Genomic DNA, 15,662 nt, shown 5'->3' on the forward strand with positions numbered 1-15,662 from the left:
TTGACCTGACCCATTCCGTTAGCTTAGCACCCGATCGTTTAGTATGTTGCTATTGCTTTCTTCATGACTTATACATGTTCCTATGACTATGAGATTATGCAACTCCCGTTTACCAAAGGAACACTTTGTGTGCTACCAAACGTCACAACGTAACTGGGTGATTATAAAGGAGCTCTACAGGTGTCTCCAAAGGTACATGTTGAGTTGGCGTATTTCGAGATTAGGATTTGTCACTCCGATTGTCGGAGAGGTATCGCTGGGCCCTCTCGGTAATGCACATCACTTAAGCCTTACAAGCATTGCAACTAATGAGTTAGTTGCAGGATGATGTATTATGGAACGAATAAAGTGACTTGCTGGTAACGAGATTGAAACTAGGTATTGAGATACCGACGATCGAATCTTGGGCAAGTAACTGATACGTCTCCATCGTATCTATAATTTTTTATTGTTCCATGCCAATCTTATTCAACTTTCATATACTTTTGGCAACTTTTTATACTATTTTTCAGACTAACATATTGATCCAGTGCCCAGTGCCAGTTCCTATTTGTTGCATGTTTTTTGTTTTGCAGAATATCCATATCAAACGGAGTCCAAATGAAATAAAAACTGTCGGAGATTTTTTTGGAATATATATGATTTTTGGGAAGAAGAATCCATGCGAGACGATGCTCGAGGGGCCCATGAGGTAGGGGGCGCGCCCCTGACCCTCGTGGCCACCCCGTAAGGCGGTTGATGCCCTTCTTTAGTCGCAAGAAAGCTAATTTCCGGATAGAGATCGTGTCAAAATTTCAGCCCAATCAGAGTTACGGATCTCCAGGAATATAAGAAACGGTGAAAGGGGAGAATTTGAGAACGCAGAAACAGAGAGAGACAGAGAGACATATATAATCTTGGAGGGGCTCTCGCCCCTCTCGTGCCATGGAGGCCATGGACCAGAGGGGAAACCCTTCTCCCATCTAGGGAGGAGGTCAAGGAAGAAGAAGAAGAAGGAGGGGGGCTCTCTCCCCCTCGCTTCCGGTGGCACCGGAGTGCCACCGGGGGCCATCATCATCACCGCGATCTACACCAACACCTCCGACATCTTCACAAACATCTCCATCACCTTCCCCCCTCTATCTACAGCGGTCCACTCTCCCGCAACCCGCCGTACCCTCTACTTGAACATGGTGCTTTATGCTTCATATTATTATCCAATGATGTGTTGCCATCCTATGATGTCTGAGTAGATTTTTGTTGTCCTATCGGTGGTTGATGAGTTGCTATGATTGATTTAATTTGCTTGTGGTTATGTTGCTATCCTTTGGTGCCCATCATATGATTGCGCGCGTGGATCACACCCTAGGGTTAGTTTGTATGTTGATAGGACTATGTATTGGAGGGCAAGAGTGACAGAAGCTTCAACCTAGCATAGAAATTGATGCATACAGGATTGAAGGGGGACCAATATATCTTAATGTTATGGTTGGGTTTTACCTTAATGAACATTAGTAGTTGCGGATGCTTGCTAATAGTTCCAATCATAAGTGCATAGAATTCCAAGTAAGAGATGACATGCTAGCAGTGGCCTCTCCCACATAATACTTGCTATCGGTCTAGTAAAGTAGTCAATTGCTTAGGGGCAATTTCGCAACTCCTACCACCACTTTTCCACACTCGCTATATTTACTTTATTGTTTCTTTATCTAAACAGCCCCTACTTTTTATTTACGTACTCTTTATTATCTTGCAAACCTATCCAACAATACCTACAAAGTACTTCTAGTTTCATACTTGTTCTAGGTAAAGCAAACATCAAGCATGCGTAGAGTTGTATCGGTGGTCGATAGAACTTGAGGGAATATTTGTTCTGCCTTTAGCTTGTCGTTGGGTTCGACACACTTACTTATCGAAAACTGTTGCGATCCCCTATACTTGTGGGTTATCAAGACCTTTTTTCTGGCGCCGTTGCCGGGGAGCAATAGCGTGGGGTGAATATTCTCGTGTGTGCTTGTTTGCTTTATCACTAAGTAATTTTTATTTGTTGTTCTTAGTTGTTTTCTACCTTTAGTTATGGGTAGGAAACGCAAAATACCAAAAAAATTTAGTTGTACCTACTGAACCAATGGTTGAAGAACCAATCAAAATCTATCACACTGCTGAAGCTTATTACTTGGATAATCTTCGATCCCTTTGTGCTCGTGCCGAAACCCCAACTAGCTTAGTTGAGGGCAAATCTTTAGATGAGCATGCTTGTTATGTGCGACACCGTATATCCAAAAAAGGGAAATTATTATGGAGTCAAATTCAATGTTTGTAATGCTATGCTTGGAATTTATGTGAATTATATGATTTTACTTGTTGTTCTGAAAACCCTAAGAAACACCTTCCCTACCAATGTGAGTTTATTGATAGTGGGATCTTATCTTCTTATGCTAAAGGTGTTTATAGTTACTATGATGTTCAACAAATTGAAGAATTTGTTGCTTTTGAGGGTGCTTATGAAATTGCTTCTTTGATTGAAAAGTATGATGCTACTTTTCACAAATCTGAAAATTTTGCTATACTTAAATATTGTTATGATAATTATGCTTCTAATACCTATGTTAAACAATATATTGAGGAATACTCCGCTGTCCAAGAATAGACTAATATTTTGCAGGAGTCTATGGAAGAAGAAATTGATGAAACTGTGAGCTCATTGGATGAAAAAGATGAGGAAGAGAGCGAAGAACAAAAGGAGGAAGAGCGGATTGATCATCTGTGCCCACCTTCTAATGAGAGTAACTCTTCAACTCATACATTGTTTAATTCCCCTTCGTGCTTACCGAAGGATGATTGCTATGATGACTGTTATGATCCCTTTGATTCTCTTGAAACATCCCTTTTTGATGATGCTTGCTATGCTTGTGGCCAAGATTCCAATATGAATTATGCTTATGGAGATAAACTTGCTATAGTTCCTTATGTTAAACATGAAATTGTTGCTATTGCACCCACGCATGGTAGTCCTATTATCTTTTTGAATTCTCCAAACTACACTATATCGGAGAAGTTTGCACTTATTAAGCATTATATTGATGGGTTGCCTTTTACCGTTGCACATGATGATTTCGATAAATATAATATGCATATGCTTGCTGCTCCTACTTGCAATTATTATGAGAGAGGAACTATATCTCCACCTCTCTATGTTTCCAACATGATAAAATTGCAAAAAATGTTTATACTATGCATTGGCCTTTACTAAATGTGCATGAATTGTTCTTTTATGACATGCCGATGCATAGGAAGAGAGTTAGACTTCGTCATTGCTTGATATATGTTGCTTTGTGCTCACTACTAAATGCTAAATCATTGTTAATTAAAATTGGCTTTGATATACCTTGGGATCCGGGTGGATTCACTACTTGAGCACTATATGCCTAGCTTAATGGCTTTAAAGAAAGCGCTGTCAGGGAGACAACCCAGAAGTTTTAGAGAGTCATTTATTTCTGTTGAGTGCTTTCATATAGTTTAAAAACAACAAAAATAAAAAGGGGAACCCAAAACTTTTCAAAAAGGAAAGTAAAAGTGAGAAAGACAAGCACTGTTGAAGTGGGAGAGCTCCTTGAACTTTGTTCATGCTCAGGACAACTTTGTGAATCTTGATTACAGAAACTTTTCAATAAAAATAATTATCCCCTTGTACAATTCCATTGTATTATAAAAATAATGTGCCAAGGTTTGCCTTTAGGATGTTTACTTTTGCTTGATGGTTTGTACGGTGCAGGACAGAAACTTTGGCTGTAGTGTGCGATTTTACATTTTTAGCTGGAACGTCAAATAGTTCTGATTCTTTTTGCACTGTCTTCCTATACAAATTTTTTATTTTTCCTAATTTTGGTAGAAGTTTTCAAGTATCAGAAGTATGGTGAATGTTCAGATTGCTAAAGATTGTTCTGTTTTAGACAGATTCTGTTTTTGATGCATAGTTTGCTTATTTTAATGAAACTATCAATTTATATTAGTGTATTAAGCCATGAAAAAGTTATACTACAGTAGAAACAATGCAAAAACAAAATATGAATTGGTTTGCAACAGTACTTATAGTGGTGATTTGCTTTATTATACTAATGGATCTTACCTAGTTTTCTGTTGAAGTTTTGTGTGGATGAAGTGTTCGATGATCGAGAAGGTTACGATGTGAGAAGAAGGAAGAGAGGCAAGAGCTCAAGTTTGGGGATGCCCGAGGCACCCCAAGTAAATATTCAAGGATACTCAAGCATCTAAGCTTGGGGATGCTGGGGAGGCATCCCCTCTTTTTTCAACAAATATCTCGGATTCATTTCGTTCATGCGATATGTGCAAGTCTTGGAGCGTCTTTTGCATTTAGGTTTTTCTTTTTCTTTTTATGCACCATGCTAGTATGAGATAGTCCTTGGTTGATTTATATAATGCTCATTGCACTTCACTTATATCTTTTGAGTATGGCTTTATAGAATGCTTCATGTGCTTCACTTATATCATTTGAAGTTTGGATTGCATGTTTCTCTTCACTTAGACAACCACCATTTGTAGAATGCTCTTTTGCTTCACTTATATTTGCTAGAGCATGGGCATATCTTTTGTAGAAAGAATTAAACTCTCTTGATTCACTTATATCTATTTAGAGAGATGACAGGAACTGGTCATTCACATGGTTAGTCATAAAATCCTACATAAACTTGTAAATCACTGAATATGATATGTTTGATTCCTTGCAATAGTTTTGCGATATAAAGATGGTGATATTAGAGTCATGATAGTGAGTAGTTGTGGATTGTAGAAATACTTGTGTTGAGGTTTGTGATTCCCGTAGCATGCACGTATGGTGAACCGTTATGTAACGAAGTCGGAGCATGATTTATTTATTGATTGTCTTCCTTATGAGTGGCGGTCGGGGACGAGCGATGGTATTTTCCTACCAATCTATCCCCCTAGGAGCATGCGCGTAGTACTTTGTTTCGATGACTAATAGATTTTTGCAATAAGTATGTGAGTTCTTTATGACTAATGTTGAGTCCATGGATTATACGCACTCTCACCCTTCCACCATTGCTAGCCTCTCTAGTACCGTGCAACTTTCGCCGGTACCTTAAACCCACCGTATATCTTTCTCAAAACAGCCACCATACCTACCTATCATGGCATTTCCATAGCCATTCTGAGATATATTGTCATGCAACTTCCATTATCATCATATACATGACTTGAGCATTCATTGTCATATTGCTTTGCATGATCGTAAGATAGCTAGCATGATGTTTTCATGGCTTGTCCGTTTTTTGATGTCATTGCTACGCTAGATCATTGCACATCCCGGTACACCGCCGGAGGCATTCATATAGAGTCATATCTTTACTCTAGATATCGAGTTGTAAGTAAATAAAAGTGTGATGATCATCATTATTAGAGCATTGCCCCAGTGAGGAAAGGATGATGAAGACTATGATTCCCTCATAGAGTCGGGATGAGACTCCGGACTTTACAAAAAATAAAAGAGGCCAAAGAAGCCCAAATAAAAAAAGAGGCCAAAGAAGCCCACCAAAAAATAAAAAAAATAAAAAAAGAGAAAATAAAAAATGAGAGAAAAAAAGAGAAGGGGAAATGTCACTATCCTTTTACCACACTTGTGCTTCAGAGTAGCACCATGTTCTTCATAGAGAGAGTATCCTATGCTTTCACTTTCTTATACTAGTGGGAATTTTCATTATAGAACTTGGCTTGTATATTCCGATGATGGGCTTCCTCAAACGCCCGAGGTCTTCATGGGCAAGCAAGTGGGATGCACACCCACTTAGTTTCTAGTTTGAGCTTTCATACACTTATAGCTCTTAGTGCATCTGTTGCATGGCAATCCCTACTCCTCACATTGATCTATTAATGGGCATCTCCATAGCCCGTTGATATGCCTAGTTGATGTGAGACTTTCTCTTTTTTTGTCTTCTCCATATAACGTACTCTTTATTATCTTGCAAACCTATCCAACAATACCTACAAAGTACTTCTAGTTTCATACTTGTTCTAGGTAAAGTGAATATCAAGCGTGCGTAGAGTTGTATCGGTGGTTGATAGAACTTGAGGGAATATTTGTTCTGCCTTTAGCTCCTCGTTGGGTTCGACACTCTTACTTATCGAAAACTGTTGCGATCCCCTATACTTGTGTGTTATCAGTAACATACCGATGACAAAAGGGAACAACATATGTTGTTATGCTGTCTGACCGATAAAGATCTTCGTAGAATATGTGGGAGCCAATATGAGCATCCAGGTTCCGCTATTGGTTATTGACCGGAGACGTGTCTCGGTCATGTCTATATAGTTCTCGAACCCGTAGGGTCCGCACGCTTAACGTTTTGATGACAGTTATATTATGAGTTTATATGTTTTGATGTACCGAAGGTTGTTCGGAGTCCCGGATGTGATCACGGACATGATGAGGAGTCTCGAAATGGCCGAGACATGAAGATTGATATATTGGAAGCCTATCTTTGGATATCGAAAGTGTTCCAGGTGAAATCGGGATTTTACCGGAGTACCGGGAGGTTACCGGAACCCCCCGGGAGGTTAATGGGCCTTAGTGGGCCTTTACGGAGAAGAGGAGAGGCGGCCAGGGCTGGGCCGCGCACTCCTCCCCCCTAGTCCTAATAGGACAAGGAGAGGGGGGGGCGCCCGCCTCCTTCCTCTCTCCCTCCTCTTTCCCCCTCTCAAGTCCTAATCCAACTAGGAAAGGGGGGGAGTCCTACTCCCGGTGGGAGTAGGACTCCTCCTGGCGCGCCCTCTCTCCTGGCCGGCCGCACCCCCCCTTGCTACTTTATATACAGGGGCAGATGGGGCACCCTAGAGACACAACAATTGATCGTTTGATCTTTTAGCCGTGTGCGGTGCCCCTCTCCACCATAGTCCACCTCGATAATACTGTAGCGGTAGGCGAAGCCCTGCGTCGGTAGAACATCATCATTGTCACCACGCCGTCGTGCTGATGAAACTCTCCCTCAACACTCGGCTGGATCGGAGTTCGAGGGACGTCATCAGGCTGAACGTGTGCTGAACTCGGAGGTGCCGTACGTTCGGTACTTGATCGGTCGGATCGTGAAGACGTACGACTACATCAACCGCGTTGTGCTAACGCTTCCGCTTTCGGTCTACGAGGGTACGTGGACAACACTCTCCTCTCTCGTTGCTATGCATCACCATGATCTTACGTGTGCGTAGGAATTTTTTTAAAATTACTACGTTTCCCAACACCTCGAGCGATGGAAGGAGCACTGGCTCTGCCAGGAGCAGGCCGACGGCAAGGAGCAGATGTGCTATGACGCTATGCTCCAACGCGATGCGGAGGCGCTTCGGCTCGAGGAGGAGGAGGAGGACCGCGCGCGGCTTGCCGCAATGCCGCCGCCCCAGCAGACGCCGGAGGAGGCTGCCTTGGCAGCGTACCAGGCGGCGTTCAGGTGGGCTGGCCTTGCCCGTTCTTCATCGACCTCACCGACGACGGCGGCGTCGACGGCAAGGGTAAGAGCAAGGCCGACGACGTCTAGGGCAGCGTGCCGGGCGGCAGCAGGCGAGCGCAGACCTTTTTTAATGTTTTATTTAATGTTTATTTGATTTAGATGGACTTTGGCCGGCGTTTGACCGGTCACTTTTTGTTCACTTATGTTTATTTATGTTTATTTCGTGCAACTTATTATTATTTTATCACGGCGGCACATTTGGGCCGGCCTCCCCGTTGGGCGGTTCAAGCCGACCCATTTTAAAATGCGGACGCACACGTCCGCCTGGCCGACCCAAACGGACAAAAAACAGATAAAGTGCGCATCCGTTTGAGTCGCCCCGTTAGAGTTGCTCTAAGAAGACACGGCACTCTGCCGTGTCCAGCAGGCACGGTAGAGGAGCCGGTTCCACCACGGATATGCGTGTTAACCAGACGGCGGCAACATGCGACAGCAGTACTGGCATACCAGGATCCCATGCTATCATTGGCACTATCATCACAAGGTATTGCAGACAACGATGCCCACTGTCCTCTAGCTTCTGCTACTCATCCTTCTTTTTTATCATAGTGATTTCGTCTATTACTTTTGGATTGTGCATAACCTACCAGTTAATTTGATTTCAGGTAAATGCGTGTAGTGATTGGAGCGGGCACGTTACTAGGTTTGCATGTTCTTGCCCCATAGGTGTTCTTTCAAGTCAGTGGGTCTATTTTCTATTCGTGATTCCTGCATATTCCCTGCTACACTTAGGTTATTCTTTTAGCTTTTCACTGATCTTTGTTGCATTCTTTTAGCTTTTCACCGATCTTTGTCGTTTGATAATCTAAAAGGAGAATTTCTTCCAGGAAGAAAAATTGTATTTCTCGCCATGGTTGGGGATAATTACGCATGGACAAATATGATCGGATGATGAGTTACGTTTTCACTTGCTTGCATAATGCAATCTATTCATAACTATTGGTGTTCAAGGTCAGTCGTAATTGCAATTTAGACGCATTATTATCTCAGCCCCACCTGTTTTAGCAGATTGCACATATTTGCTTCAATTTTCGGAAAGGTGATCTAGGCAAGTTTTCATCGTGTTGTGTTCAACCTTTCTAATGATTACTGGAACAATCATATTACTACATATACTAATTGGTGCTAATCCCAGACAACTTTTAATTGGAGAATGTGCTTTTTAGGATAAACACGCCAGGAATTTAGTACTATTTGTTACACATTGTTCTCCTCTATGCGCATCTCTTCAATAGGTATATCAGAATGTCCCGCGGCAACGTGTGGGGAATTATTTAGTTCATCTAACAAGAGGAAGACTGACGTGGCTCTACTTGTCAGCTTTAATATTCAGGAGACGAGATGGACGGAGATTTCAGCGTTCGAGCTTCAAGTGTAAAAACCTGACGTTTGAGTTGTATCATTTTCGTTAATTATCTACTCCTTAATATCAAAATGCAATTAAGATTTTGCCTACCATCCTCTCAAAAAATATTACTGAGTACCCAATATTAACGTGCATTGCATATACACGATTACTATTAGTACTAGGTATGAATTATATGGATGCATGTACATTTTAGGTAGGATATTAATTGCATGTGTATATTAGGTAGAATATTAGTAGCATTTTGATACTCATTGGTAGAAATTTAATTGCATGCGATACGCCTGATTTGGTAGCTTGCTTCACCCCCGAAGGAAAGGCCTACCGATGTGTAAACCGGCATTGAGTAAATACGACTTCGCCCCGAAGGAAAGGTCACACACTTCACCCAACTATCCAAGATCCGAGACCGAGTAGAACCTCTGTTTCCTGGTGGTCTGCAAGAGTTAGGCCAACTTCACCACACGACCCTAAAACTTACCCAATTTTGTTCGGATTTTATCCGTATGGGTAGAAATAGAGAGAGAAAACGTCGGACAGAGGCCGGATAAACTCGCTGCACGCAGCATTGCTACCCCATTTTTACCCCATTTTTACCCCATTTCACCAGCTGTCCGTCCTCGTCATTTCTTCAAACACGTAGCAGGCATAGCGAACTCGCCGCCGCGGCCGCCTCGTCAGCCCAAGCTCGCCGCCGCGCCCCGCGCCCGGGCCAGGCCGTCTGTGCCGCCGCGCCCCGCGCCTGCGCTAGGCCGCCCGTGCCGCCGCACCCCTCGCCACCGCCGCGCCCGCGCACGCCGCCCGCGCGCCAGCGCCATGGCTGCCTGCGGCCGCGCTCCAGCGCCATGGCTGCCCGCGGCCGCGCCCCGCGCCCGCGCACGCCGCGCGCCGCCGCGCGCCGCGCCCGCGCGCCCGCGCCATGGCTGCCCGCTGTGGAGTTGGCCGTTTCGTAGGGGCATGAAGAGCAGCCCGGCACCCGGAGAGGCGCGGCCTTCTCCCCCTCGCGGTGGCGCCTGTCGCTCCGGCGCCCGGAGAGGCGCAGCCAGAAGTAGCAGAAGGCGAGGCCGTCGAGCCGGGCCAACGCCGGGAGCGCGTCGGGCAGTGGGTGTACGAGGTGCGCGTGCCCGGGATCTTGGTGAAGTACTCCCCGCTCCCCTGGGCCAGGCCGGACACCACCGGCGCCACGACCCTTCCCCCGGCGCGACGCGTGCCGTTGGCCGCGCCGGCGGCCGCAGAGAGCGGCGCTGCCCTCTTCTCGTCCCGCTCCAGCCGGTACGCGAGCAGCTCGGCCGCGGTGGCGTTCTTTGAGCATTTCCGACGGGCTTGGCAGAGGCATGGGAGGCAGCGGCGAGCAGGAGAAGGAGCGTGGAGAGGGAGAGCAAAGGCGGAGGCGCCATCGGTGTGAACTGGAGGGGGGCCGGTGCTGCTGTTGTACTGGAGTGGCGTGGTGCGCGTGGTGGGCAGGTACAGAAAAGGAGAAAAAGAGAGACTGACAGGTGGGGTCGAGGGTGGACACAGACGGATGACGAGGACGCGAAGACATCCGCTTTCAGTCCGCTTTGGCCCCAAACCGAGAGCAACTTTAGTCTGAAAATGAGTCAAAAGCGGACACGGACCAAACGAAACGTCCATATGCTCCCATGCGTTTGGTCGTTCGGTTGACGATTTGGGGGTCACGCGATGGAGTTGGCCTGATCCGGCGATCTAACCTGCAATAGTACTACTATAAAATATACACGGGGGTGGGGGTGCATGCCAGCAAGGCAAAGCGACGGATACTGAAGCAAGAAACCAATCCAGTTCATTGATTCCTTGCTGACGATGAGGACTATGGCGGCGCCATCGGAGGCGGCGGTGGAAGCATTCAAGCAGGCGCTGGCGACCGCTGCCTCGGTGTCCGCGTACGCCATGCTTGCGCGCGGCATGGCGCGGGAGCTCCTCCCCGACGAGTTGCGCGCGGCCGTGCAGTGGGGCGCGGCGTTGGTGCGCTCCCGCTTCGGCGCCCGCGACAAGGAGCGCCACACCATCATCATCCGACACTACGACAACGCCGCGTCCAGCCAGAACAGCTTCTTCGACGCGGCGCGCACGTACATGGCCACCAAGATCAACCCGCGCACCATGTCCCGGCTCTGCCTCGCCCGCTCCCTCATCACCGAGCCCGACGGGAGCATCAGCTGGAGCACGCTCCTGTCCATGGAGGACGGGGGCTCCATCACAGACCACTTCGACGGCGTTGAGTTCCGGTGGGCGTTCATGGAGGCTGGCGGCGATGACGGCAATAGGGCCAAGGGCGGGGGCGAGACCCTAGAGCTCAGCTTCGACGCGGAGCACGCGGACACCGCTCTCGACAAGTACGTGCCCTTCATCAGCTCCACGGCGGAGGAGCTGCGACGCCAGGACCGCGCGCTCAAGATCTTCATGAACGACTACGGGTCGTGGCAAGGCATGAACCACCACCACCCGGCCTCCTTCGAAACGCTCGCCATGGATCCAGGGCTGAAGCAGGCCGTCCTGGACGACCTCGATCGCTTCCTCAAGAGGAAAGACTACTACCGGCGGATCGGAAAGGCTTGGAAACGCGGCTACCTGCTCTACGGCCCCCCTGGCACCGGCAAGTCCAGCCTGGTGGCTGCCATGGCCAACCACCTTCGTTTCAACCTCTACGACCTCGATCTCTCCAGTGTGCCCGACAACTCGTACCTGCAGTGGCTTCTCATCGACATGTCCAACAAGTCCATCCTCGTCATTGAAGATATTGACTGCAGTTTCGACACCATGTCGAGAGAAGACCGCAAGGACCACCCCGACGAGGACGACGGACGAGACAACCAATCGGGAGATGAGCGCAAGATGACACTGTCGGGGCTGCTCAACTTCATCGACGGGCTGTGGTCGACCAGCGGCGAGGAGCGCATCATCATCTTCACCACCAACTACAAGGATCGCCTCGATCCGGCGCTGCTGCGGCCGGGGCGCATGGACATGCACGTCTACATGGGTTACTGCTGCTGGGAGGCATTCAGGAAGCTGGCCTGGAACTATCACCTCATCGACGACCACCCTCGGTTCCCAGGCATACAGGAATCACTTGCAGGGGTGGAGGTAACGCCCGCCGAGGTGTCCGAGATGCTGCTACGGAGCGAGGACGCCGATGTTGCGCTACGGGTACTTCTGGAATTCCTCCAAGAACGAAGAGGGGCAATAAAAGAGTCAGAGGACAAGCATGATGCGTAGCATGGTACTAGCAGAGAAGACAAATGTTGTGTGTACCAAAAGAAAAAAAGACAAATGTCTTGAGCCTTTTTCTTGAGGTGAAAAATGTTGTAAGAACATCTCCAAAAGAAAGAAGCCAAATGTTGTGTGTTAAAAAAAAGACAAATGTTGTGAGCAGGTTACAAAAACACTTAATCATCACTTATTGAAGACCTCCAATAATGTTTTTCTGCTTATTCGGAATGAATGCTTCGCAGAACCTCACTGACCTCATCCCCAATACTCCTCTCTCTCTCTCTCTCTCTCTCTCTCTCACGACGGACCATAGAAGGTGGACCCACACCCTGCTGGAGATGCTCCAAGGAGCTTTGCTAGCATTTTTTATGCTCCAAGCTTGTAATTGTTATATTTCTTTTTTTAGACAAATTTGGAAACTCACACCATACAAATAGTAGAAAATCAGGCTTTCAAGGCGGTTCTGATACATGGGTCGTCGATGTTGGTTACTCCCGCCACAAAGCATGTGTACTCGCTAATAGTCACGACGGCCCAAGCGGTTTCCTAGAACCATTTGCACTATTCACATAACACAATTCCTCCAAGAGCAGAGAGGGGCAATAAAAAAGTCAGAAGACAAGCACGATGCGTAGCATGGTACTAGCAGAGAAGACAAATGTTGTGTGTATCAAAGAAAAAAAGACAAATGTCTTGAGCCTTTTTCTTTGAGGTGAAAAATGTTGTAAGAACATCTCCAAAAGAAAGGAGTCAAATGTTGTGTGTTAAAAAAAAGACAAATGTCATGAGCAAGTTAAAAAAACTCTTAATCATCATTTATTGAAGACCTCCAATAAGGTTTTTCTGCTTATTCGGAATGAACGCTTCGCAGAACCTCACTGACCTCATCCCCAATACTCTCTCTCTCTCTCTCTCTCGCTCTCTCTCTCTCTCTCTCGCTCTCTCTCTCTCACGACAGACGATAGAAGGTGGACCCACACCATGTTGGAGATGCTCCAAGGAGCTTTGCTACATCCACGAAAGGTTACGTGAGAGGGAGGCTTACGGGGTGAGATGGCATTGCTTAATTGGGCTTAGTGGGGCACTGGGCCCACCCTGAAAATCAGGGGGGAGGTTTGATTAGTTTAGATTGAAAAGTTTCGTAGGGTTATGTAGGAGTCTTCGTAGGTGTAGCATTTTTTATGCTCCAAGCTTGTAATTGTTATATTTCTTTTTTAGACAGATTTGGAGACTCACACCATACAAATAGTAGAAAATCAGGCTTTGAAGGCGGTTCTGATACATGGGTCGTCGATGTCGGTTACTCCCACCACAAAGCATGTGTACTCGCTAATAGTCACGATGGCCCAAGCGGTTTCCTAAAACCATTTGCGCTATTCACATAAAATTCCTCCAAGAGCAGAGAGGGGCAATAAAAGAGTCAGAGGACAAGCATGATGCGTAGCATGGTACGTCTTCCGTAAACTAATATAAAGGCATTTAGTAGCAGAGAAGACAAATGTTATGTGTATCAAAAAAGACACAAATATTTTGAGCCTTTTTCTTTGAGGTGAAAAATGTTGTAAGAACATCTCCAAAAGAAAGAAGACAAATGTTGTGTATTAAAAAAAGATAAATGTCATGAGCAGGTTAAAAACCACTTAATCATCATTTATTGGAGACCTCTAATAACGTTTTTCTGGTTATTGAGAATGAACAGCTTTGCAGATCCTCGCTGACCTCATCCCCAATACTCTCTCTCTCTCTCTCTCTCTCTCTCTCTCTCTCCCCACACGGTAGGAGGCGGACCCACACCCCGTTGGAGATGCTTCAAGCTTGTAATTGTTATATTTCTTTGTTTACACAAATTTGGAGACTCATGCCGTACAAATCATAGAAAATCAGGCTTTAAAGGCGGTTTTGATACATGGGTCGATGTTGGTTACTCCCGCCACAAAGCAGGTGTACTCGCTAATACTCACCGCGGCGTGAGCGGTTTCCTAAGACCATCTATGCTATTCACATAACGCAATTCCTTCCTGACAACCGCATGCAGTGATTTTGTACCGGAGGCGGTTACTAACTACCTGCATAACACTATGATGTGGAGGTGGTTTCTCTTTTTGAACCACGTGTAATACATATCAGATCATTATATAAATTTCTTGTTGTTGTAACCACCTTGCAAATAAATTATCTGATTTGGCAATCAACACTTACAAGAGCAATCAACAGTAGCATGATATCATATACTCCAAAACTAAATGAAAAAGATCAAGTACAATAACTAAATCCAAAATGATAAGTGTCACACGATGTGGCATGAAGCAATCCGGTGCTGACTGTTTTACAACTAAAGTTGTCACACGAAAAGAAAAAAACTAAAACCTGCCATTCAAAGAAAGTTGTCGTGCTTGACGATTAAAGTTGCCATCCTCGCATCACTAAACTTACTGTTAAAAATGTTCGGAGTTGTCATGTGTCAGTGTTACACGTGTGACACCTTATCATGGTTCAACTAAAATAACACTATTTTGACATGAAACCTGAAGATCAAAACTAGGACAGTTTACAATGTCCAAGCAACAATTTAAAGTATTACTAGCACACATGTTCGTGCGTTGCAACGGGAAAGAAAAATAGCATGCATTCAAATTTAGTGGGAATTGCATATGCAAAACACATTATCTGCTCATTATTTGTGTTTCACTATAGAGCAGAGCAAATGCTCCTAGAAATGAGTAGCTCTTATTTATCCACATAACTTTCTTCCATTAATTATAAGCAGTGAAGAATCTGTGTACATCACGGGCAGCCATCATACAATATTTTTATTTCATGATGTACAAATCTTATAATAATCAGTATAGTATACCATATAATTTTTTAACCTTTTTATGAATTCGTTCTAGCTAGCTAACACTTTGAGCTCATTACAAAAAAATCATAATTTTTCTGTTCAGATATGTGTTTGATTGAAAATCCTTAAGAAATTATGGTACCTAAGTTATCAACATGTCATTACATTTTTTCCTCAGTAAATAATCAAAGCACTATATGGTAATGTTTTTGTTACTCATATTATTATTATTTACTATCAAAATGTAGAATTAAGTTGCTAAATTTTAGTCCACTGTACAAAGTTTTGGAAATTTATTAATCAATTTGCATGTGTTAATTATTTAACTTAACTAATCTGTATTAAAGCATGCATGGTTTTAATGTTTACACTTGCATAGCCATAACATCTACTACTAATTATGTTTGTGTTTAAAGAGATCGGTGTCATTGACTTCTCTTCCCATGCTAGCTATAGCTCCTAGTCATGCTAAGACATACCAGATATGAAGAAACATACCTGATGAATTTCGTTCGTCTTGGAATTTGGCCATATGTGTGGGGAGGATGCAAACTGCAGACCACAACCACAATGATGTCCTGGAGCAGGTGTCGATGACCTTCATTCTTCTTGCAATTTGGTCGTATGTGTGGCGCTTGCCAGCCTTCTCAAATGTGTGATTCATATTTTTAACGGTGGACTGGACGAACTCAATCAATCTCCATGTCAAGCA

The 15,662-nt window shown here is 45.0% G+C and overlaps 1 protein-coding gene across 1 annotated transcript; it reads left to right on the forward strand.

Moving 5' to 3' along the window:
• The first annotated feature begins 10,701 nt into the window (after positions 1-10,701).
• Positions 10,702-12,117, forward strand: LOC123185188 (AAA-ATPase At3g50940-like). Its single transcript, XM_044597164.1, has one exon. The coding sequence runs from the start codon at positions 10,702-10,704 to the stop codon at positions 12,115-12,117; it is 1,416 nt and encodes a 471-aa protein (XP_044453099.1).
• Positions 12,118-15,662: the final 3,545 nt, after the last annotated feature.

The sequence above is a fragment of the Triticum aestivum genome, chromosome 2A (assembly GCF_018294505.1).
Source record: "Triticum aestivum cultivar Chinese Spring chromosome 2A, IWGSC CS RefSeq v2.1, whole genome shotgun sequence".
Taxonomy (NCBI): domain Eukaryota; kingdom Viridiplantae; phylum Streptophyta; class Magnoliopsida; order Poales; family Poaceae; genus Triticum; species Triticum aestivum.

Excerpts from the sequence above, each read along its gene's own strand:
- LOC123185188 (XM_044597164.1), top strand. The coding sequence starts at position 10,702 with ATGAGGACTATGGCGGCGCCATCGGAGGCGGCGGTGGAAGCATTCAAG.